The sequence below is a fragment of the Molothrus aeneus genome, chromosome 6 (assembly GCF_037042795.1).
Source record: "Molothrus aeneus isolate 106 chromosome 6, BPBGC_Maene_1.0, whole genome shotgun sequence".
NCBI lineage: Eukaryota > Metazoa > Chordata > Aves > Passeriformes > Icteridae > Molothrus > Molothrus aeneus.
The window spans coordinates 1,394,265-1,417,593 of NC_089651.1; the positions used below are offsets into that span (position 1 = coordinate 1,394,265).

General features: G+C 41.8%; 1 protein-coding gene across 4 annotated transcripts in view; it reads left to right on the top strand.

Moving 5' to 3' along the window:
• Nucleotides 1-23,329, top strand: part of BMAL1 (basic helix-loop-helix ARNT like 1) — a 50,988-nt gene that overhangs the window by 17,904 nt on the left and 9,755 nt on the right. Inside the window, exons 2-12 of one of the 4 annotated variants that reach the window (XM_066552649.1) lie at nucleotides 7,712-7,835; nucleotides 8,530-8,677; nucleotides 11,470-11,490; nucleotides 12,389-12,427; nucleotides 12,775-12,816; nucleotides 13,978-14,135; nucleotides 15,914-15,993; nucleotides 16,986-17,078; nucleotides 18,064-18,181; nucleotides 20,716-20,865; nucleotides 22,594-22,840. In XM_066552649.1, the coding sequence (XP_066408746.1) occupies nucleotides 8,538-8,677; nucleotides 11,470-11,490; nucleotides 12,389-12,427; nucleotides 12,775-12,816; nucleotides 13,978-14,135; nucleotides 15,914-15,993; nucleotides 16,986-17,078; nucleotides 18,064-18,181; nucleotides 20,716-20,865; nucleotides 22,594-22,840 (1,088 nt within the window). In that variant the 5' untranslated portion in view covers nucleotides 7,712-7,835; nucleotides 8,530-8,537. The remainder of the gene's footprint in view (nucleotides 1-7,711; nucleotides 7,836-8,529; nucleotides 8,678-11,469; nucleotides 11,491-12,388; nucleotides 12,428-12,774; nucleotides 12,817-13,977; nucleotides 14,136-15,913; nucleotides 15,994-16,985; nucleotides 17,079-18,063; nucleotides 18,182-20,715; nucleotides 20,866-22,593; nucleotides 22,841-23,329) is intronic. The other 3 variants (XM_066552650.1, XM_066552652.1, XM_066552653.1) reach the window with 3 other exon arrangements.

The window sequence follows — 23,329 nt, forward strand, 5'->3', positions numbered from 1 at the left end:
TGTGTTTCTGATCAAAGCATGCTGGAAGTACATGAGCTATTAAAGAAATCATCTTTGGTGAGGTTTTTCCTTGAAGCCCATTAATGTTGGGTAATTGATTTACCCGCATGGTAGGATGGATTTTCCTGTCTTTCACACACCCTGCTCTGCCTCCCACCCTCTCCAAATCCCTTGGCTGGCTCAGGGTTGGTGAGCAGGACTGCATCCTGTGCTTGTGAAACAGCAGGTCCCTCACACGTTAGAGGCTGGACCTTGCTTGGAACCTCAGGACTTCAGCTAAGTTTAGATTGCAGCAATTGAGGGGGTAGATTTATTTTGTTGTGCCTGGGTCTGTTTCTTTTAACTCTGTCATTACTAAAAGAACAATTGATTTTGATGTCAAATGAGCAGATTGAAATAAGTGGCCCAAAGGACTTAAAGTTTCTGTTGTCTTTTGATTTTAAATCTTCTCATTCTCTCCAGTCTTGAAAATACAATACCTTGTTTCTTCTCACACATACACAAAATCTTCTGAAGGATTGGAATAAATAAATATTAAATATCACATCCTAACACAGATTTTTGTCAACTTACTTTACCACCATTTAACAGTAGTGGACCCTATTTTTAATGTTACTTTGTTCCATAACTTGTATTACAGAAATTCTGGAGTGCTGTGTTGAACAACATTTTTGAAGCATTTTTTTAAAGTATGTTGGCTTGGGTGTCTTTGATTTAAATAATTTAAAACTTTCTGACATTGGGCTCAGTCCTTTTTCTACTAGCAGCTGGATTTCTTAGGAGACTGATTTATATTCTGTTTTATGGAATAATGGCTGTATCCCTTTCCAGTGAAATCAATCTGGATGTTTTAGAGCAGCAGGACCTGTTGAAATCCTAAGACATCCAGAGGTGTGTGCTGATTGAGAGTGGATCTTTCGTTGACAGATAGACCTGGGTGTAATTCTTAGTGTAACTTTTTTTACTTTGTAGATCAGCTGTTAGCTTACAGGTTGTGTGGCAGCTACACTTTTCTGCTAAAACCCTCCTTAGTGTATCCCTGTTGACATTTGAGGTGAAATATGAACATGTGCTCCTGGAATATCTGTGGTGATCTCAGTGTGTCTGTAAAATGTCACGAGGCACCCAGTAACACCCAGGGTGTGCAGAGCTCTGGGGCAGAATTCAGTGGTTCCTGCTCTCAGTGGAGACCCCTGCAGTGCTGGTTCAGTCTCATTCTGTGTGCTGGGGCTGAGTTCAGAAATCCCTGCAGCACTGGGAGCCCTACCCAGTATCTGCTGATGTGAGCACCAGTACTCCTTGGTTCCAGTAGCCTCTAGAGAGACTGCGGTTTGCTTCATGTGTAGAGTTTCATAAATCCCTTCAAGCCTGGCCTTCCAAGAAAGGCAGGTCCCTTTCTGCTTTCCCTGTGGAAGCAGTTTCTTGGAACCTGAGGAATGCATGTGCTGGCAGATTGATTATTGAAGCAGGCCAAATTCCTTTGGTAGCAGCAGCGTGTTAGTGCTGATTTCCAAGAGTGTGCATCCCCACCTTTTCACAAGGGCTCGATCAGTTCCCTTGTGATGTTTCCTTTTGATGGCTGCCCAGAATGAAATATGCAAACAGGGCAGCATAAGCTCACTTCAAAGAATAAGAGCTCAAAGAGTCTAATCTTGGCTGAGGAGAAGCTTACACTAGATCAAGCTTTCAGTAATGGTTGCAAACTGGCAAGCTTTGTTGAAACCCTCTTGCAGCTGGGATTCAGTGGGTAGGTAGAGAAGAGAGGCAGACACTCCTGAGATGTGAGGGGAAATGGAATCTCCAGTGGCTGAGGTCAGCTGGATAATCAGGATGCTGGTTCTGATGATGTCTCCAGTGGCTGTTCTGTAGAATTTTAAGGTAGACCTTGAGCTCTATCACTACAAGTATATCCAAGTCCCCTGTTAAGGAGGGAAATACTACATGAACAATACCAATACTTAGCACAGCTGGTCTAAACAGGTTTGATTCCTGGAGGTGACATGAGCTGGCTTTGATTTTGATCCATTTTTCCTTTTCTGCTTTGAAGGTGATCCGAACTTCTATCCACAAGGCCTTCCCATGTGACCACACCACCTGAAACACATATTTGTTTGCTTCACTGAGGAAAGAGCATGAGCTAGGATTTTTGGAGGTTAATTCTATTGGGTTCTCTTTCCAGAATCAGCCTGTTTTCATTTTCTTCCATGCTGTCTGAAATTTTGTACTGAGAGCTGCAGACAAATGCAAACCTGGGAGGGGTGTCTGAGACACCACATGAGTATGCTACCAAGCAGGGGGATCTCCACAGTCCAGAGAAAAGGGTCACCAAAAATCTTAGAAAGAACCTTAGGAAGTTAGCAAAGAGAAATGCCAAGTCCTGCACCTGGGAGAGGAAAAACCCCATGTGTCAGTACAGATTAGAGACTGAATAGCTGGAAAAGAGCTTGGCAGAAAAGATATTGATGGCTCATGAGGCTCCAAGGGTGCCCTTGCAGCAAAGAGGGCCAAGAGCCTCCTGGATTGCATCAGGAGTTGTGCTGCCAGCAGGCTGGGGGAAGTGATCCTTCCCATTTACTGAGTGCTGCTGGGACACTTCTGTGTTCTGGGTCTGGTTTTGAGCTCCCCTGTGCAAGAGGAAGTTATTTTAGTTAGTACTTATTCTTGGTTTTGAGGCAATGAGAAGTCCTTTGTTAAAGTAGCTGGAAGTAAAGACTGAGGTACTTTCCCTCATAAACAAGGAGAGATAGGAACCAAGACCCCTCTTGATCTGAGTCTCAGTGTTGTGGGAACAAGACAAAACGCATTGTTGTGTGTCTCCATCAGCACTGAGAGAGTCTGAAAGGCTGGGAGGTGATGCCATGATGTGACCTGTTCTGCCTTTTCTCAGACACTCTGCTGATGAACAGATGCTTTTGGTGTGGGAGTGTACCTGGACAGATTGATCTACTGAGAAACTGCATGTGGAGTTATTCTTCTGTTTATTGGAGACTTTTCCCCCTGCATGTCAAAATTACTTGCCTTGTAGCTTTGTGGCTGGTTAAAATTCACGGACTGCTTCCCTCCAGCCTGCTGCTTTTTGCTTAGGAAAGGTGGGGAGCAGCTATTGGAAGAGGGGGTCTCTTGGGCAGGTGAGGGTTGTGCCTCTGGCCCCTGTGGTGAGGGGCTGCAGGAGGCTGAAGCAGCTCAGGGTGTGTGGTCAGGCTCCAAACATGATGTCAGGAGGAGTTCCAAAACTCAGATGTGAATCACAGGCTGCCAGGGACTGATGGGTATTGGTTTCTCTGGGTCTGCATTGAAGGCACTTGAGATGGTATTTCATGTTCAGACTCAGTGTTTATTATTTTTTATCAGTAAAACAGTCTCACAACCACGAGTTCTGCAGCTTTTCATTAGAAGGCACAAAATGGCCAACAATCTCTTGTTACAAGGTCTTTTAAGACTAAACTATCCAATTAAGAACTGACACCTAGATTATTTTCCCTTTTAACCCAATAACTGATCCCAAAGAGCTACAATGGGGACTTTTCTGCCAAATTACAAAATGCCATCCAAAGCCAGGAAGAAGAAGGTGAAGAACAGCCTGCCTCCATCCTAAAGCCTCCATCTTGCTTCATATTTATTTCTATATTCTGAAATCCCAAACTCTGAGTTTTCCACCCTGTGATATTTCACACTTCTAACCAACTACACACCCATAATCCCAGTGCTATCAATTAATTTTGGGAGCCTTCTCCATGGCCTCAGGTCAAATGCAGTGTTGTCTTCTGGGTCTTTGCCTTTCAGCCCACAAAGTTTAAAATTCTCAGCATCCAGGATTCCAACAGATGAGCATGCTGAGGACTCAGTGGTAGGAGGGTGACCTCAAAAAACACAGCAGGGTAAAATCCCTTCTTTGCACCAGAGAGTGGTGAGATGCATCTGCATGTGAGAGGAAGCCACAGGGCTTTTTTCTGGAAGTGCAGAGTACTTGCAAATAGTGTTAGGGAGCCATTAGAACCAAACAGTATCAATATATTGGGAAGGTAGGAAGTATTCTGACTTAGGTATTCCTTAAGTACTGAGGGCAAAGGGAACTACCCTGCTTTACTTCAAAGATCTTCCTGTGATTCCTATGGAGCATTCCATAATAAAGGCTTGTAGTCATGATATTTTATGAAAAATCCTTTCTTTAGGATTTTTTCTCCTGAGAAGCTGAGAAGCTTCAAGAACAAAATGTACCCAATGGTTATCTGCTGCTGTGGAATGCAACAGGTGCATCTGTGATTGGTCTCATGTGGTTGTTTCTAATTAATGGCCAATCACAGTCAGCTGGCTCGGACAGAGAGTCTGAGCCACAAGCTTTTGTTATCATTCCTTCTTTTTCTATTCTTAGCCAGCCTTCTGATGAAATCCTTTCTTCTACTCTTTTAGTATAGTTTTTATATAATACATATCATAAAATAATAAATCAGCCTTCTGAAACATGGAGTCAGATCCTCGTCTCTTCCCTCATCCTCAGACCCCTGTGAACACGGTCACAAAGGCTCTGATGTTACTTGCAGCATTGAGCCCATGGATGCTGGTTTGCATCTTGAGATCATCCCGGGGACATTTGGAGTCCTCGTGCTGCTGAGCTGAAATCTCCCCACCACTGAGTGCAAGTGTGCTGGGAGCCTCCAGCGGCAGCAAACTGCTGCTAGGGAAGATGAAAACCTCTTTTTCTGTTTTGTACCAGCTTGTGCTGTGACACTTAGCTCCAGCAGTGGACTGCTGTTGTGAAGGGAAGTAGATGGTTTCCTTTCTGGGGCTGTTTTTGGTTCAGTCATTCCCCACAGGGACAGTGAGTATCTTCTCAATGACTTCTTCAGGAAACCACACCACAGTTTTCCTCTGTCATTGCGAAACTGCGCTTTGAGATCTGAGAAATGAAGTGATTGATGAAGTTAGGAATTGCATTTCTTTTCAGAATAAATCCCTGCCTGCCTTGAGCATGGCTGCCTCTTGCCTGGGGGAACCAGAGCTGATGGGGCTTGTGGAAAGAGGTCCTGACTCTGGGTGTTGACCTACTTTAGCAGTGACCTTGATTTGCTCAGAGGTGTTTGTGTACTCGTGATCAGCTTTGCTGCATGATTAAGCTGGTCACGTGCCATCTCACTTTTTTTTTTAAGGGACTAACAGTAAGATTTATTTTTGCTGTCTCATTAGCCTTGTTTCAGGGGATCAGAGGAAGAGGAAATGCAAGGAAGGGGAATCCCAAGGAGTCCCAAAGTACTGTAGAGACAAACTGTCATGGATACAGTGACAAAATACCGTTTGATTCTCCTCTGTAGGAGAATTCAATCAGGAAGTAGACTCCATGGCATTTTTTTGAAGTAGGTCCTTAGAGTACTTTGGCAACAAGTTTGGCATCATAAATGGAAGATTTTAGCTTGGCTTAAATATATGGGTAATTTTTGTGGTCCTCCTCAGAGAGAATTTCTTTTAGGCATTGAACATCCAGCAAATGGAGGCTGAAAAGACAGAAAATATTCAATTTCCTAGGATTTTAAGAAAGCCTTGTGAAAAAACATTTCTCTGAACTGTTCACTATTTAGTGGGGCATGCTGATTTTTGCTCTGATCATTGAGTTGACATCTTCTTAACTTTAAAACTCATTTCAAGAGACATGCATAGTTCTTAACTCCTGTGATGCTAAAATGTAGGACTCTGATTGTTAGGACTGGATGAGCATTTGGGACAGGGTAGAGAAAGGGCTGACTGAAAATTAAATTGAGAATTCTGATCTTTATGTATTTTTTTCTGCTCAAATGGTCAAGACACTTAAAATAGCTGCTTTGAAACTATCAAATATAGACAGGTATAAAATAGCACAGCTGAAGGGATACTTGATTTAAATTTTTTTTCTATAAATCTGATATGAAATTTTTGTTTGAAATGAACAGCAGTTTGGTTTTTGCATTAGTGCAGGGTGACTTGTGCAGTGTTCTGGTTCTGAAGCTAAAATGCTGACTGTTGCAGGCATTCTTAAAGAGAGAGGTCTGGGGTCAACTTACAAACCCTTTTTCCTCCACCCCCTTTTTTCTTTGTTCATTCCAGCTCATCCCAGCCTTCTGCCTCAGGTCATCATAGGTGGTCCATGAAGTTTCCTAATGCAGTAAAATGTGAGTTCAGCCTGCACCCTCACATAGAGAGGTGTTCAGAAACACACTAAGTTTAGCTATAACTAATTTCTGCACATTGACTGAGAGAAGAGGATGGGTTGGGTCTGAACCTAGCACAGATAAATAGCCAGTGACTGGTTTTACTGGTAAATTGAGATGCAGCAACCTCATCCACCACAGAAACACCACTGAGTCTGTAGCTGTTGGGCTGCTGGGGCTAAGAGAGACAGCTGGGAAAATAGGGAGACAGTAGGGCCTGACCTACAAATAGCTATGGGTGTGAATGAAAGCCTTGCAAAACAAATGTGGTTATGGATTCAATGGCATTTCATAATTTGACTTAATTTTGTACTGATTTAGCTTTGGTCAGTTCTGGTGCCAGCTGGCCTCTTAATGTGCCTCTAGGAGTATGTCCACACATTCTCAGAAATGGAAAAGGGGTTGGGTTATTTATTTGGGAAAGGAGCACAGAGGAGTTGTTGGGTGAGATGGACAATGAGCCCTCAGCAACACTTTGGATGCTGTGCTGCTGGGGCAACAGTGATCCTCCCTTCAGTAGCTGGTGGTACCAAGACAATGACTTGCCTGACCTTACAGTGCCAGGAGCAGAAATTTAGATAATTTAAGCTTGTGAAATTCTGAATTTGCTGTTCTGGCAGAGCTGAAGAAAATGATAACAAGCAACTTTAGATTTTTTTTGGCTAATAACTTCTATCATGTCTACATACATGCTTCAGCAGAATTGGTTACAGTGTGATCATGTTGACAGGATGTTTGGCTTGTAAACTCCTGAGAGTGCCATGGGAGCTGCTTGTTCTGTGTACTTGGGCAGTTCTACTGCTGTCACAGGTTGGAAAGGCAGTCAGGACGTTCACAGGTGCATCAGTCAGAAAACTGTGTGTCCAACGGACTTTGGAAGTTTCCTTGCAGGAGGAAAATATCAAACAGTTTCTAAATCTTCCACATTAAGTTTTGCTGAAAAACTTGTTTTGTGACAGCAGTGTGGAAGGGAAGGGCATCCGTGTGTTTGTAGTATAGTTGGGAGACACATCTGAGGGCTTGAGTTGCAGTGTGGGATGTGCATTTTGTATAAAACCTGAAGCCTGCACATGTTTAACCCCTGTCCTTCGAAGATGCTAACTGCTGTTACAGTGGAAAACAAAACAGTGAGCCAAGCCCAAAGTTAGGACCACCCTTAGCGTAAGGCAGTCAGGACTGAAGGGTAAGTCTGTCCTTTGCTCTTTGACAGCAATTTAACTCGTTCTGGCAGCAGATGTGCTCATGATTGTCATCCTGTCATCATTGTGAGCAGAGGGGGTTTGTGCAAAGACCAGAGCATGGTAAAAGGACCAAATAGGAGGTGGTGCCAGAGATTCCTTCTGCCCAAAGCTTGGTCCATTGGAGAGGCACATCCCAACAGCTAACCCTTGGGTGGGATAAAGCTTCTACACTTTGTAAGGAAATGAGTATTTGATCCCTGAGCTGGAAACATCCATTGCTTTTGTAAACTGTGACTAAACTAATTGTTTTTAAGGTGTTTTTTAAGCTTGCTGGTTTTTCCTCCCATTCAGGTTTTTGAAAGTATTTGACCAACAGAACATGAGGCATGGAAGAGTTCTAAGGTTATCAGCTGCTTTGGGCTGAGCATCATCATCTTTGCCCAAGTGGATTTAGGCTTCCAAGACAGGCCTTCAGGTAAAACCTCTTCTCTTTCACAGCTGATGCTATTTAGCAGGGAACTTTTCACAGGGTTTCTTCCAACAGTGTAATTAATTGCAGTCTAGAGGATTAAATAGTGAAGATTTGAATTAGTTGCAGTCTAGAGGATTAAAAAGCCAATTAGATTAATTTCTACCTTTAACTAGACTTCTGTGACCACCGTTGGGTTTTAATATTTTTATTTGTGGAGTCTGCTGTGCAGAGTGTTTATTTCTATGGAAATGTTCTGAATTCAGTGGAAATTGAACTTTAAAAGTTTGTGAGCTCTTATATGACCTTCAAATGCAGAGACACATTAAAACAAGTGTTCCCTGTCAGAAATATTCCTGTTAGGAAGAAGCAATTGGCTGGCCAGGTAACATAAGAGTAAGCCAAGATCATTCTGACAGATCTTTAAAGACAATTGTGTTACATAATGTATTTTGAGAATGGTCATGGTCTGTGTGCAATACTCTATACAGCCATAACTGGAAAAGGAGAAAAAAAAAACAACTGCTATTTCTACAGCAAGAGGGAAAAATAGAAACTGAATATTGCAGTTTTTTAAGAATGCTAAGTTTTTAAGAATGCTAAGAGATAACTTTTTTGGTTAAAAATATGTAAGTGTCTGCTTATATTAATGCAGTGGTTTTGGTTGGGGGGTTGTTTTTTATTTCTTCCCTAATGTTAGACAGTCCAATGGCAGACCAAAGGATGGACATATCTTCTACAATTAGTGACTTTATGTCACCAGACCCTGCTGACTTGATCTCCAGTTCCCTTAGCACTTCAGGAATGGACTGTAATAGGAAAAGAAAGGGAAGCTCAACTGATTATCAGTAAGTTGGATTTCTCTTGATTTAGCACTGCTAAAAGGAGGTGGTAACACAACAATACAGTGGGGAAGACTATAGAAATATTTATAGCAGTTTTTAAATAACCTCTGCTTTACAACCTGCTTCAAAGGTTTTAATAAAGAAGAGAGCTACTGTGCACTAAGAGCCAAGTTCATTATTTAATAATAATAATAATAATAATAAAGCTGTCACCTCAGTGCAGCTAGAATTGAAGGCTATCAAATGGGGTAAAGCTGAGAAGAAAAACTTCTGGCTGTTGGGGGAATGGAATTAGTACTGATGAAATGTACCGTGTGAAGGTTGATTATATATTGACCATTTACATAGGAAGTACAATGTCTGACTAACAGAAGGGGAAGATAATAAATTTATTGAAAAGTGGAAGCAAAACTAGGAGTAGTTCCTTTTCTTCACCTATTTTTTGCCTATTTAGTCACTTCCTATCAGTGTGCTGCCATCCTTTACCTGATGAAGCTATTTTGGTCTCTCATTTGAATATGAATCTGAATAGTCTCTGGTTTGAGGTATTAGAGCTGTCTTTCTTTTAATCAACTGGCTTAATCTTGTAGTGGTTCTCAGCTGTAGAAGGTAATCCCACCACCTCTGCTGTAGAACAGTGAAGGGCACAGCAGAGTTTGCCAAGCCCCCAGACCAGTTCCTGCACTGGGAGCAGCAAGAGCAACCTACTTACTGCAAGTGCCTGTGCAAGCCTCCTCTGCATTGTAATTTTACAAAGTGTGGCTGCAGGGGAACTTGTGAGTGGCCACATCCATTATTCATTCATTCAGCCACAGAGTCCATTTTTATGTAACTTAGCACAGATTTTATTGCTGAGGGCCTTTGGATTGTTGGCAGCTCTTTTTACGAGGAGGAGCAGAATTTTTAATCCATGCTGAGCATCACAATTAAGAATTAGATTCTTTTTAGGAGAACATAGGCACAAAATATTTAAATACCTCTCTGAACTGCCTTTAGTCTCCCTGAAAAGCGCATGTGTCCCTCTAGTCGAATTGAGTACTACAAAATTGAGTGAACAGCCTCAATCCTACCAACTTCCTCTTCTCTAGAAAGAATTTCTCCATTTTTATTCCTCTGGGTAGGAAGCATTACTCAAGTCCTCTTTTCCAAAAGACAGCTTGTTCTTGTAAGATATAATTCTGCCCTTTAGGTTTTGTCTGCATTTTTTAAAATGTGTGAAAACTGTTTCCTTGAATCCTTAGTAAAATAACTTATTTTGTAGTCATATACTACATACCACTACTTATCACATAGTCATACCATAGTTCATTTTGTGTTGCAAAGTAAATGGTGGATACTAAATATTCCTCTTGGAAAGCAGAATTTAAGGGAGGCTTCCTTGACCCCTCCTTATACGTGTATGTATGGGCAAATGTTCAGAAATGCTACTGTTCAACTTCTGTTAATAGTTTTGTTACATCAATTATCCAAGTGCCCAGTTTGATGCTTCCTGTACCAGTGAAGCCAGGGAATAAGGGAGGCAGAACCAGTGTTTTAGGGGGGTTCTTTGATCACCTCTGGAATACAAGCAAGAGGAGTCATCAGCTGCAATTTCAGCTCTCCACAACAGCTTTTTAGTTCTTTCTGCTGCAACTGCTCCAGGAAAATCCCTGCCCAACTTACTGCTGTCACTTGAACAGCACTTCACAAATGCTGTTGTCCAAAGCTTCATGAACAGGACTGTAAACAGTGAATTTTGCTTGGGATTCATGCTTTCAATTGAAATATTACATGATGAGAAAATAAACTGCCCTGTTGCATTAATAACTTACCTTGTGCCTCTTCTAGATTTGGCTTTCTGGGGCTTTTTACACACAAACATCCCAGAGCTAAAGGTGGTGTCACAAGGGCTGTTAAATTGTGAGCATCAGCAGTCAGTGGCTAAGACAATAGCTCAGGTGTGCAGACTGGGAGATGAAGAAAACATTTAGCATTATTATTAATATTATTTTAAAGCTAATCACAAAGATAATTTATATAAGAGTGCAGTGAGTAATACTGCACTAAAATGAATAATACTGCACTAAAATGAAAGGCTGCCATGTTTATTTTTAAGAGGGCTCGTGTCCAGTGTTGAACAGGAATAACAGGCATGTTATTGGCTGAGATGAGAAGACTTTTTCATAAGGCTTTTATAAAACATAGCCTCTTATCATGGTAAAGCTCAGTGCTATTTCAGGTCACTTTACAGTCTTGAAGTGATGCCAGCAGTTGGTTTGCATGTAGAAATTCTGTTTAATTTCCTTGTGATATCATGAAGTCTGTATAAAGTTCAGCTTGGGACTTCAGACTAAAGCAAAATATGCATCTATCCTGCTGGGCAAGAATCAAAAACTGAGAAACTTGGGATACTTTATTTTTATTTTTATGTTTTATTTCTGGCCTTAGAGTCCTCTGAAATCCCATTTATCTAACCACAAGGACAACACGCATAAAGCACAGATCTTTCCTTTCTGAAGATGAAACAATATCTCAATGATTTGCATAACATAATTTAGGTTAGTTATTTTATTAGTTTTTCACATTAAGTGTAATGAACTATGCTCTCTTTTCTTAAAAAGCAGAATTATTCTTTCAGAAAGCAGATTAATTTGAATGAGCTTGTTTCTTTAGAAAACGCTCTCTGCTATTGTCCTGTTTTCATTGTGCTTTTCATTTCACATTGAATCTGAATTAGCTTGAGAATTTCAGCAGAAAATGTAAGACATTGTTCTTATTTCCTATATATGGTGTACTTTATTTTTCTTTCTTTTCAGACTCGATGGCTTTCCTTTTGAGTAAGTATAAATATTTTAGTAATTGGTTTCACTTGAAAAAGATGCCCAGTGGTTTTTTTTCCCTGCCTTTTGCTTCCATAGACCTAAAATTCACAGGTAGAAATTAAACCAGAATGAGCAGGCCTAGGAATGTCCATGTGAGCACAGTTGTACAGATTTATGTAAACCAAAACATTCTCTCCTAGTTATCTTGTCTAAAAAAAGATGTGTAGTCATGAGCATTTAGCTTTTTCTACCAAGTGCAGCTATGAAAACTTTTATACTCTCCTCTCCTGCTTAGTTGTACACATGTGGCTACAATATTGAATGTAATGAGGGGGATTGTTTCTATTTTTCATGCCTTTCTCCTTACTTCTTTTCTTCATGTTGAAACAAAAGCAAACCATGTATCTACCCTGAAAGTTGTACTAATTTCCAGTGTGACTGGTTAGTTTCACACAGACTTTTATTCTCTCCTTGCATTTGGCCATCTCCAGTGGTATGTTAATTTAGGTTATTACCATTTTCTACCCCAAAATCAACTACTATAAGGCAAACTGAGCTATAGAACATAAAGGCATCTGCACATGGTTGAGTTTTTTCCCCCTCCTGTAGTTAACTGAAAAACATTTTTGTAACAGATGATATCTTTGAACTGCAGCATGTTTTACTGTCAAACACATCAAACTGTGCCATTTAGTGAGTTCTGAAGGAGACACAACTAATTTAAGAAAATGTTTTAATGTTACAAAACCACACAGCTTCCTTAGTCCTTCCAGGTTGTTGTTTTTATACTCCTATTTTTGTGTTTGTGATTTAGAGGTGGCAGGAATACTTGATTCTGACTTTATGGTGGTTGGATAACAGTTCTGCAAGTCCTGCTGAATTTGTGATGTGTTGCTTTGTTCTGTTTCTGCAGGGAAGGTATGGATACAGATAAAGATGACCAACATGGAAGGTACTGTTGATACAGTCAATGAAATCTCAGTTCCACAGTTCTGACACAGGATCCTGACTGTGGATGCCTGTTCTCAGTGTCACTGTGGTCCCAAATTATTGCTTTGTTGGGATGAAGCAATAATCTAAACAACCTTAGTTTAAACAACATGGAGCAGACAAGCTAAAACACCCCCAAGTCTGAGGTGCAATGCTACAGATCCTGATCTTTGCTGTAGAAAGGTTAAATAAGCATTCAAATTCCAAAAAAACCTGATATTAATGAGGATCAGTAGGATGTGAGATGCAGTAAAAGAGTTGGGTTGAGTTCTTTCAACACTGTAACTTTGTGATGTCATTTCTTAACAGATTGGAGTATGCAGACCAACAAGGCAGGATAAAAAATGCAAGGTAATGCTCTAAACAAATATATTTAAAAGAATTGTCTCTTTCTTTTTGCCATGTATGAATTATCTGTGCATGTTTCTTCTGCAAATATCTTTTTCTAGCTTTGACCTTCCCTTATTTTTACATATCTTTGCATTGTTGACATTTTTCATTAAGTTTGCATAGGGTGAAACAACTAATTTGGTGAGTAACTTGGTTTTAGTCACCTCATTGCCGTTGAAATTGAAGCCAGAAATGTTTCTGGTAATGTTACATTCTTCATCATTCTTCTTCCAGACTCCATAGTGGGTTGTGAAAGTGTTAGCAGTGAATCTTAATTTGGGAAAATATAAACCTGACCAACACTGGGTGTGTTTTCTGGCAAACCACAAGCTTGTGCTGCAACCTTTCCCGTTGCTTATAACTGTTCTTTACTCAAATAATTCACAACAAATATCTGAAGAGTGTCTCAAATATCTGCAGAGTGTCTGCTGTCCTTTCCATGAGGATAACAGAGTGGCTCCCTCACCCTGAGGAGCTTGCTTTGGGCATTGTTCCTTGTGCTTCATGTACATCAAATATCTGAAGAGTGTTTTGCAGAGATAAACAAAACTCTGCAACTTTTGTGAAAGTTGTAAAGCCAGTATGTTTATGACAACACTGGACACATGTGGAGATTGCTCTCCTTAAAAGACATGTGTACTTCTGGGAAATTCAGGTCCCTTTTTATCCCCCTCTCAAATACATATGCATACAATTTCACAATAGGTTCATACATATTCATTTTCACGAATTTCATGTGATGTTTCCTGCTAGTTCTTCTTTATCAGAAAGAATTCCGAGGTCAGGTTGACCTGCTCTCACAGCAGTGTCTCCGTCTCTCTCTATCACCCTCTGTCTCTCCCCCCCTCCCCTTATTTCTGTCTTTCACTGAAGCAGTTTCTCTGAGCCTAGGCTTTTTGCAGCTAGACTACACAGCAAACTACATACTTAAAGATGTACATTCTACTTAAATCAAAATGGATTTCTACCCTGGAAAATTTCTACCCTGGAAAATTTCTACTGCCTCAAGAGTGTCTGCTGTCCTTTCCATGAGGATAACAGGGTGGCTCCCTCACCCTGAGGAGGGTTGCTTTGGGCATTGTCCCATGTGTTTGACGTGCCCTGCTCTGTGTGTGTGTGCAGGGAGGCTCACAGCCAGATCGAGAAGCGGCGCAGGGATAAGATGAACAGCTTCATCGACGAGCTGGCCTCGCTGGTGCCCACGTGCAACGCCATGTCCCGCAAGCTGGACAAGCTCACCGTGCTCAGGATGGCTGTCCAGCACATGAAAACACTTCGTGGTGAGTTCCCTGGGGCTGCAGGGCCATTCCAAGTGGCATTTCCCCAAAGCCACACTTTTCCTCTCCCTTTTTTGCCCTGAAGGAGTAAGTTAATTTGTCACATCCACGTTCTCCAGAAAAATCCCTTTGCCCAGGATTTTTCTCCTGGGAAGCTGAGAAGTCTCAGAGAAAAAGGAAAACAGTAAATGTCTCATTTGCTTCTCCTCTGTTTTGCTCGTTGGAATGTGTTTGGAGATTGTTTACCACAGGTGATTGTTTGATTGGATTCTGGTGTGAGTTGTTTTGACTCTGGCCAACAAGTGCCAAGCTGTGTCGGGGCTCTGGGAAGTCCTTTCTGTATTCTTTAGTATAGTATAGTTTAGTATTATTTAATATAATATAGTATCACAAAATAATAAATCAGCCTTCTGAGAACATGGAGTCAGATTCATCATTCCTCCCTGCCACGAGGGTCCCCACAAATACAATATTAATTCATTTTGGGAGGATTCCTCCCTTCTCTTAGCATCTGATGCTCAGTTTTCATTCGCAGCTTACTAGTTCATGGTCCAGTAAATACCCTGATGTGGCTGGGGGAACCTGGGGATGAGAAAAGGATTATTTTCCATCCATTTATCACTACTGCCAGACTCCACTGCACCAAGGCAGCTGGGGCATGTGGGGAGAGGGAACAAAGGGCTTAAGGGCAGTGCACAGTTGATTGTGGTGCACTACTGAGCACTGCTCTAAGCAGGCAATGTACCAGGTTGTTGGATAGAGAGGTTAGATTTTAGGTATGATATTCCCACAGGACTTGTAAGGTTTTCTGTTTGTACCTTTAGGTCTGTGTGAAAAAATAGAGAGTACTTTGAAAACTTAATTTTGGTCTTTTTGACCAGTTTCTGTTGCAAGCACTTGAAGGGAAACACACAGGTTTGGAAGAGTTGAGGTTGTGAGAAATCACTGTGTGTTCCTAAAGCTTCACATGACTGAATCAGTGCCTGGGTACAATTGGTGCTGTTGTTCAAAGCTTTAAGCCTTCAAGAAATGCATTACTGAGAAGAAAAAAGGGATGCAGCTAATGGTAAAGAAGATCCTGGTGATTGTTGTCATTTCTAGGAGAGCTGGTGCCTTCAGTCATATTTAGCCTCACAGTTTTGGAAGGCTTAACTTTCCTGCCACTGTCATTTGATGAGGTTAATACTTTATAACACTTCAGTGGTTACTAATCTGACTCTCCTCTGCCTTTATGAAGAGAACAGAATGAGAAGAATTACTCCTTAATAAATAGCTGCCTCATTTGTTGCCAATTTTGGGGTTTTGGCATTGTAAGATGATGTCATTGTAATGCTGGGTTTTATCTTTGGCTTGGAATGAGAGAATTGATTTGTAAATTCCTCAGTGATGATTTGTTTACATAACCTTGTCATGTTTTACTGAGTTATAAGGTGAAGAAATAGTTTGAATGTTTTTATTCTTTAATATCTTATTGTTGTAATTTCTAATTCTGAGACCAGGCCATTAATCAAGGACAGCCTTTGGGTTCAAAACTATGGAATACTTTTATATCTCAGAGGCATTTAATTTGCATTTCTAATGCAGTACTTGTGTCTTAGCAAAAAAAGCTTCATCCTTTTTTAAGTTAATACCAACAGAGCTCGTGTTGATAGTAAAACAAAAAAAAGTTCATTTTGAAGAACTCCTGCAATGAACAGCAGCCTAAGAAGGAGCCAAAGGAAGATTGCTCATTTAAGTGTGTAATGTTGGCGATGTGGGAATTGTTTGTTTGTTTCCTTTAGGTGCTACAAACCCATATACAGAAGCAAACTACAAGCCTGCTTTTCTATCAGATGATGAATTAAAACACCTTATTCTCAGGGTATGTTCCAACTTTTAATTAAGAGATATTAATATCTGTGACTATAGCTCTCCCAAAGCCCACCACCAGTATTTTTCTGCCTTGTCTATCAGCTTAAAAATGTTTTGATTATGGAGGATAATTAAGAAATCTGGAGCCTACTTCACAGAGTCAGTGTGTTTAATGATGACTAGCATTTCTTAATTTAAGCAGGAACGTTGAAGAGGGCAATTTAGATGGGAACCATTGGAATCTTCAGTTATTACATGTACAAACCACATGAATAGTTTTCTTGTGGGCTTGCTGCCCTTGCTTACCTTGCCGTGATTTTCAGTGTACAATGATACAATGAACACCTTTTTATTGAGGTTACTGATGTAACATGACTTAGTGTGTTTGGCTGCCTGCTGTTACACTGCTTTTATAGTGTGGGGAGCTTCTCTCTTCTCTCATTAGTCAGTAGTTAAGCTTTTCTAGTGGCTGTGTAATTGTTGAAGCACTGCAGTGTCCAGGTGCAGCATATGTAGAATTTAATTTCTGCAGCATTGTGGCTCTGAAGATACATAATTGGGGCCTATTCCTGCATGCTTGTGTGTGACTAAAAGACAGTACTTTGCAAATAGGAATTGCTTGCCTCTAGGCACAGAAATAAATATCCAGGTTATGGTTGGTTTCTAAAAGAGGAGCTTTTTTAAGTACAGTTAAAATAACATTTTAATTTGAAGGCATTATTAAACATAATCATAATATTATTGGACAAGACCTGGGTTCTTTCTTCTCCTAAAAGTTATTTTACATTCTGGGCACAATGCCCAGAATCGTGCCAAAAAATGTTTGCAGATGCAAAAAACCCCTTCATTGTAATTCACATTTTTTCCTGTTGACTCAGTTACTTCTAAATGTTAAGACAGCTCTCCTAGTGTAGAAATTCTACTGTACACAAAGTGCTTTTAAAGGTTATAACGATGCAATGTGGATGTATAACTTGGGATTTCACTTCCCCCCACAATTAGGCAGCAGATGGATTCCTTTTTGTTGTGGGCTGTGACAGAGGAAAGATACTGTTTGTTTCAGAATCTGTCTTCAAGATCCTCAACTACAGTCAGGTATTCCTTTCCATTTTAAGTACATTAGGTCTTAAAAGATTTGAGAGCTTTTTGATGGTTATGCCTTTATCTGGGGGGGTAGGGAAGAGTCTGTCTTGAAAGCTGAGAGGTGTTGCAAAGAGAGAGAGCTTTTCTCTGCCATGTCATTAGAGAAGATTCTTTCTGGTTTCCATTCAAAGCAAGAGGTGAAAAGGAACTAAATTTAATTCACTGATTGAGGCATTCTGCTCAAGGATTTACCCTCAGGCTTGCAAAAGCATTACCTAATTGCGAGTGCAAGCAAATATTGAAACATCAGTCTGGGGTTTTTCCAGCAGCATCACATGGATTTTTCAGCTTAGTTTTCTTTCTACCTGTTCTGGTTTTGCTTGCATACTTACTGATGGAAACTGGAAAGCAGTTATATCAAAGCCAGGTTTTTAATATATGCTCAACATAAGGCTTAAGTTGGACCATGTATTGTGTAAATACTCTTAATTCTTTCTGTCATCTGCACTCCTCATCAAATCTGAACCTGTATTAGCTTCAAAAGTTTTCCTCAGACAGCATTTAGTCAGGTATATGCTAAATTCATATGTAAATAATGAAAGAGAACATTTGCAATTAGGATTTTTCTTCATTCAAATGTGTGGTAGAAGAAGTAAGACTTGAGTAGAAACCAGATATTTGGTGGGGGAGAATTGAGCATGCCAATTCATGCAAAACTCTTACTGAAAATGATGACAGGAATTACTGTGTAATGTAGTCATAACTTCAATACACAGAGAAAACCTTCCATCAAATCATTTAGCACTAAAGTAGTTTGTTTGGAAGGGACCCTTGAAAGGTCATCCAGTCCAAACCCCCTGCAATGAGGCTGGATCTGGATGTTTGGTATTCCTTGGTTACACCTATGTGTAAAAGGATTGTTCATACTGGATGCTAAAATGAAGAAAACATACTGAGCCATTATTTTACTTTTTGACTGAATGTTCAATCTCTACAGAATGATTTGATTGGTCAAAGTTTATTTGATTATCTCCATCCTAAAGACATTGCCAAAGTGAAGGAGCAGCTCTCTTCTTCTGACACCGCGCCACGAGAAAGACTTATAGATGCAAAAAGTGAGTGTTCCCAGCTTTGGGAAAAATGTCACCTAGAGTCACTGCTGCTGGGGCTTTGCCTCGTGTCACGAGTGGGGATGTGGGGGGATGCTGCCTGGATTGTCTCATGCCAAGCAAGTTGTAGCTTAAAGACAGCAAGGAACAAAAAAAGAAAAAACAAAGTGTGAAACAAGTTCCTGGAAGCTGTTGGGTTTGGCATGCACTGTGGCACAGAGGCATTACTGGAACTGGCTTCACCTGTGAGGTGTCCTCTCTCTTCCAGGCATCAAACCTTTAACTTTTTCCATTTCTTCTAATCCATCATTCTAAATGGTCAGAATACACTCAGTATTATCTTGGTAGTCCTTAGCTGTCAGCCAAGATAGAGGATTCATTTTATTTATCTACTTATTTATTGCTTACTGCCATCAGTGACCCAGCCTTTCTCTCAGAAGGTTTTTAACTTTGGAATCATTTCCTGCCATGTCTCTTAGCTCTGTTCCATTCTGGTATTTTCAAGTAGTTCTGAATCTCTGCTGCTCTTGGGGTGAGTGGGTGTTTAATTCCCTCTCATAACAGGAGTCTGCACTGCTTAAGTGGAAGGTGGTATCTTACAACTGCAGATTTCCAGGCCATTAAGTCTCATGCTTGTCAGGAGCAGAAATCTCCTGGATCTCAGCTCACAGAAGCCACCAGCTCAACTTCAGAAACTGAAGTTGGGGGAGATCATTTGAGGGCAGGGAGCCTGGAGGCTTCAGCAGAATCAGCTGAAGTTTTTTTCTGGCTCCTGGTTTCATTGGTTGTCAAGCATGAATATCCAGTGCTGCCTCCTGGTTTTTTGTTGGGTTTTTTTGTGTGTGTTTTTTTGGTTTTTTTTTTTTTTTTTGTATGGCTCTGACAAAGTTAGGGCAAAAATAAATACTATGAATTACAGTCTTCCCATCTGCTATGATAGACGGATTGGTAGAGTTTCAAGAACTCATACTGGTGAAGAGTATGAGGATGTATGCATGTATTTATTTTTGTCTTGGCATGAGTAACTCAGCACAGCTTGTACTCACACCATGGTGCAGCAGTGTGGAGGCCATGTGGTGCAGGGCAGCCTGACCTCCTGGAGATCACCTCACTCCAGTGGGATTGTAAGGGAGGCACATTTTCCACTAAAATATTGGAATTACGTTAAAAGCCCACAAGGCCTGAGAAGTTTTTGTTCATGTTGACAGCTGCTTGATTTTACATATCCCCATGCAGTCATGGTTGGAGTGGATGGCAGGCTGTGGAAAAGCTGCTGTGTGAATTAAATCCTCCAGCAGCCCTTGGAGCACTGGCCTTGCTGATACCTGTGCTCCTGATGCATGCCATGGAAGTATTCCATGTCTTCCCAGAGCCCTGGTGGTACCAGCACTCTGCTGGTGGCTCAGACTGGTGTGTTTTGGTTGGTTTTCCCACAGAAAAGAATCCCCTGTGAGAATCTGATAAAGGTCAGGATTTATTGTTAGGGCATGTCCATGTGCAATTATTTCTGCAAGGCAAGAGAGACTTCTGAGACATAACTGGAGGTCTTGGGGATTTGCAGTTCCTGTGTGGGTCCCTGCTACCTTTTCTCCTCCATCTCTCCCTGGAGTGTCATTTGGACTCTTCTGCTCCATATGCGCATGTTTTCTGGGAGGGTGCCAGTGCAGTCTGGCCAGTCTGAAGGGTCAGGAGCCTCCTGAGTGACTGTGTATGGAATTCTGAGTAATCTCAGAATAATAATAGAGTAATCTCTCTGTTTTTAACCAGTTCAGAGAAATGGCAGTGTTTATCACAGGACTTGTGTGGATTTGTCCAATCTCTTGCTGATCTTTGCACTCAGAACCCTGTGTTCTCCAGCCTCAGTGCTCTAACAGCAGAAACCAGAGTCAGAAGTTGCAGTGTTGGTATTGATGCCTTAAGGAGCTGGAACAGAGGCAAGACAGAGTTATTGGGAATAAAGTGGATATTTGTTGAAGAGCCTTCAAAGGCCACACCCTGGCAGTACCCAGATGGCTCTAAGATGGAAGCAAAGGAGGGCTTGGTCACGAGAGCTCACATTTTTACCAGTTTTGGTCCATTAGCATATTGGAGCTAATTATCCAACCACAGCTCCAGCCCATGCAGTCCCATCCTTCTTGTTTTTTCTCTCTTCAGTCCACGCTGTTTATGCTCTTGGGCCTGAGATCTGGATTGGCTGTCCTTGGGTCCCCAGATAGAGAAGGAATTGCTGTGTCTACCTACTCTGTGAAGAGAGCTTACCATCCCCTTACATGAAACCCAGACCCACACCTTACTATCCCCTTATATGAAAACTCACACCTTAGTACCCCTTATATGAAACCTACCACCAAAGCAGCACAAAATCGAAAAGAAAGAAAAAATAAAAAGCTAAAACCCGAGGTATCAGTATGATCAGCTGGGTCCTGCACAGTCACACACATCAAAACCTCAGAAGCAGGAGAGGCAAGGCCCAGTGGGGTTGAAGCACTGTGGGGTGGGGTTTGGGGTGGTTCCCTCTGACCCTGCCTCCTCGCTCGCAGCCGGACTCCCGGTCAAGACAGACATCACGCCCGGGCCCTCGCGCCTCTGCTCCGGGGCACGGCGCTCCTTCTTCTGCAGGATGAAGTGCAACAGGCCCTCTGTCAAGGTAGAAGACAAGGATTTCCCTTCAACCTGCTCAAAGAAGAAAGGTAACCATCATGCTTTTGTTGCCAAGGCTGTCAGGATTTTTTTTAATGCTGCCCATTCACAGTGGTTGCATTTTTTTACATTTGTCAATGTTTCTTAGTGAGATTCTGAGCTATGTCTTGGTCTGTTACTTCTTCAAACTCCCTCTCGCCCCCCTCCAGTATCTCTTACACACCTGTATTAGCATTTAAAGCCAAATTCTCCACTCTGCTTTCTTGAAACTTTCTCAGGCAGTGTGTGCCAGCAGCTCTGGGGGGTTATTGCATCATCTTCAGACACTGGTCAGATCACATTCACTCTTGACCACCTGGCCAATGTCTCCAGTAAAGGGGAGCTGTTCCTTGTTCTCTGCCCAGGGATGTGTGGATGGATATCCACCTTAAAAAATGAGTGTAATTCTAAGTTCATCTGTGGGTTTGGTACATTGTGAGTACTGGAAACGTGGTGTTTCTACACCTTTTAGCATTAGCAGTGTTGGTAATATTTTCTCCTCTGCAGCCTATTGTTCTAAGCATGTTGGAATATATATTTAGCCCAAATGTGAAGGTTTCTTCTTTGAGTACTGTGAATGATACATTTGGTTTAGTTAAAGTGAAAAGACAAACAGCAAGAGAGCAGAGGCAATTTTGGTGCATTCTTTGGCTGTGGCAGCTGCCCCAACTCCCTGTGAGGTTCAGCCTCAGCCTCAGCCTTGGATCCTGCTTTTGTGCTCTCTGCTGAGGTCTGAGTAGTTGGCATTAGCCTTTTACTCCACCTATGAAAGTCATCTTCCTTGGAGTTTTCAGGCCTGCTCAGTGCTGAGGAATGGGAATTCTTTTGGATACTGACTTTTACTGGCCATTGCAAATCTTCATCACCCCTGTGTGCCCCACATACCCCAGAGAGAGTATGTTCTGCCAAACATGGGGTTTGTAGGAGCCTCAGGTTAAGATGAAAGAGGCATCTTATTTATTAATCTACTAATTTCTTCATACGTTCCTTTGGGTTATTTGCCTCTTTTGCTGAAATAATAAAATGTGATGCAATTTCTGCTCAAAATTACCAAAAGCAACCTTGGTCTGAACTATGTGATGTTTCTCCTAAACAGTGGTTTTGCCAAGATAAATTGTTTATTGGATTATCTCAGATTAGCTGCATTTCAGCAGGAGTGCTGAAAAAGCCCTTGGAATCACAGAGTCGTTAAGGTTGGAAAAGGTTTCCAAGATCATTGAGTCCCGGCCTTTGAGCAACCATCCCCCTGTCAGCCAGGCTGTGGCACCGAGAGCTCTGTCACTCCTTGAGCACCTCCAGGGATGGGGACTCCAGCACCTCCCTGGGCAGCCCCTTCCCATGCTGGACAATCCTTTCTGGGAAGCAATTCCTGCTGATGTCCAACCTGAACCTCCCCTGATGCAGCTGGAGGCCGTGTCCTCTCATCCTGTCACGGCTGCCCGGGAGGAGAGGCTGATCCCCGCCTGGCTGCACCCTCCTGTCAGGCAGTTCTAGACAGTAATAAAGTCACCCCTGAGCCTCCTTTGCTCCAGGATGAGCACCCCCAGCCCTGCCTTAGAGAAGAGTATCCCACATTTCCTGCATGAGAGAGGGGGTGCATTATTAGCAGAATTGAGTTGAAGTTCTCCAAAGCTGTACCCACGACCTAACTGCTTTCTTGGGTTTTGTTGGTTTGTTTTTTTGGTTTTTTTTGTTTGTTTGTTTTTTGGTTTGTTTTTTTGTTTGTTTTCTTTTCACAGCAGACCGCAAAAGCTTTTGCACTATTCATAGCACAGGCTACTTAAAAAGCTGGCCTCCAACAAAGATGGGCCTGGATGAAGATAACGAGCCCGATAACGAGGGCTGTAACCTGAGCTGCCTTGTTGCCATCGGGAGGCTCCATCCCCACGTGGTGCCGCAGCCGGCCAACGGCGAGATCCGGGTGAAGCCCACCGAGTACGTGTCCCGGCACGCCATCGACGGCAAGTTCGTCTTTGTAGATCAGAGGTGAGGATCCCCCTAACAGCTTCCACCCCAGCTCCCTGCCCAGCGCCGCCTCAGCCTCAGCTTGCCTGGCAGCACTGTGTGGATACCGTTGGGAAAAGGAGTTGCTGCCCTTTTGAGCTTTTTTTACTGGGTTGGCTTTCAGATGGAGCTCAGAGATGTTACTATTGTTATAAAAAAGAAGCTTGACTAGGCCAATATTCCAGCAGCAATCAATTTATTAATTAGGATGGTCAAGTATGAGCAATACAGCGCTGGGTACAGTGGGGGAAGTGTTCCCTCCAACTGCACACCGATAGTTGAGGCTTACAGGTATTTGTAGGTGTACTCATCAGCTTTCTCAGCAGTTTCTATTCCCAATTTTTACTCATCAGCAGTTTCTATTCCCAATTTTTACGTCACAATTCTATACACTATTGTGATTTAGTTTCTCTCAGGATGTATCCCAGAAAGGAGTATCCCAGATGGTGCTGGTCTGGTTTCTGAAAGAAG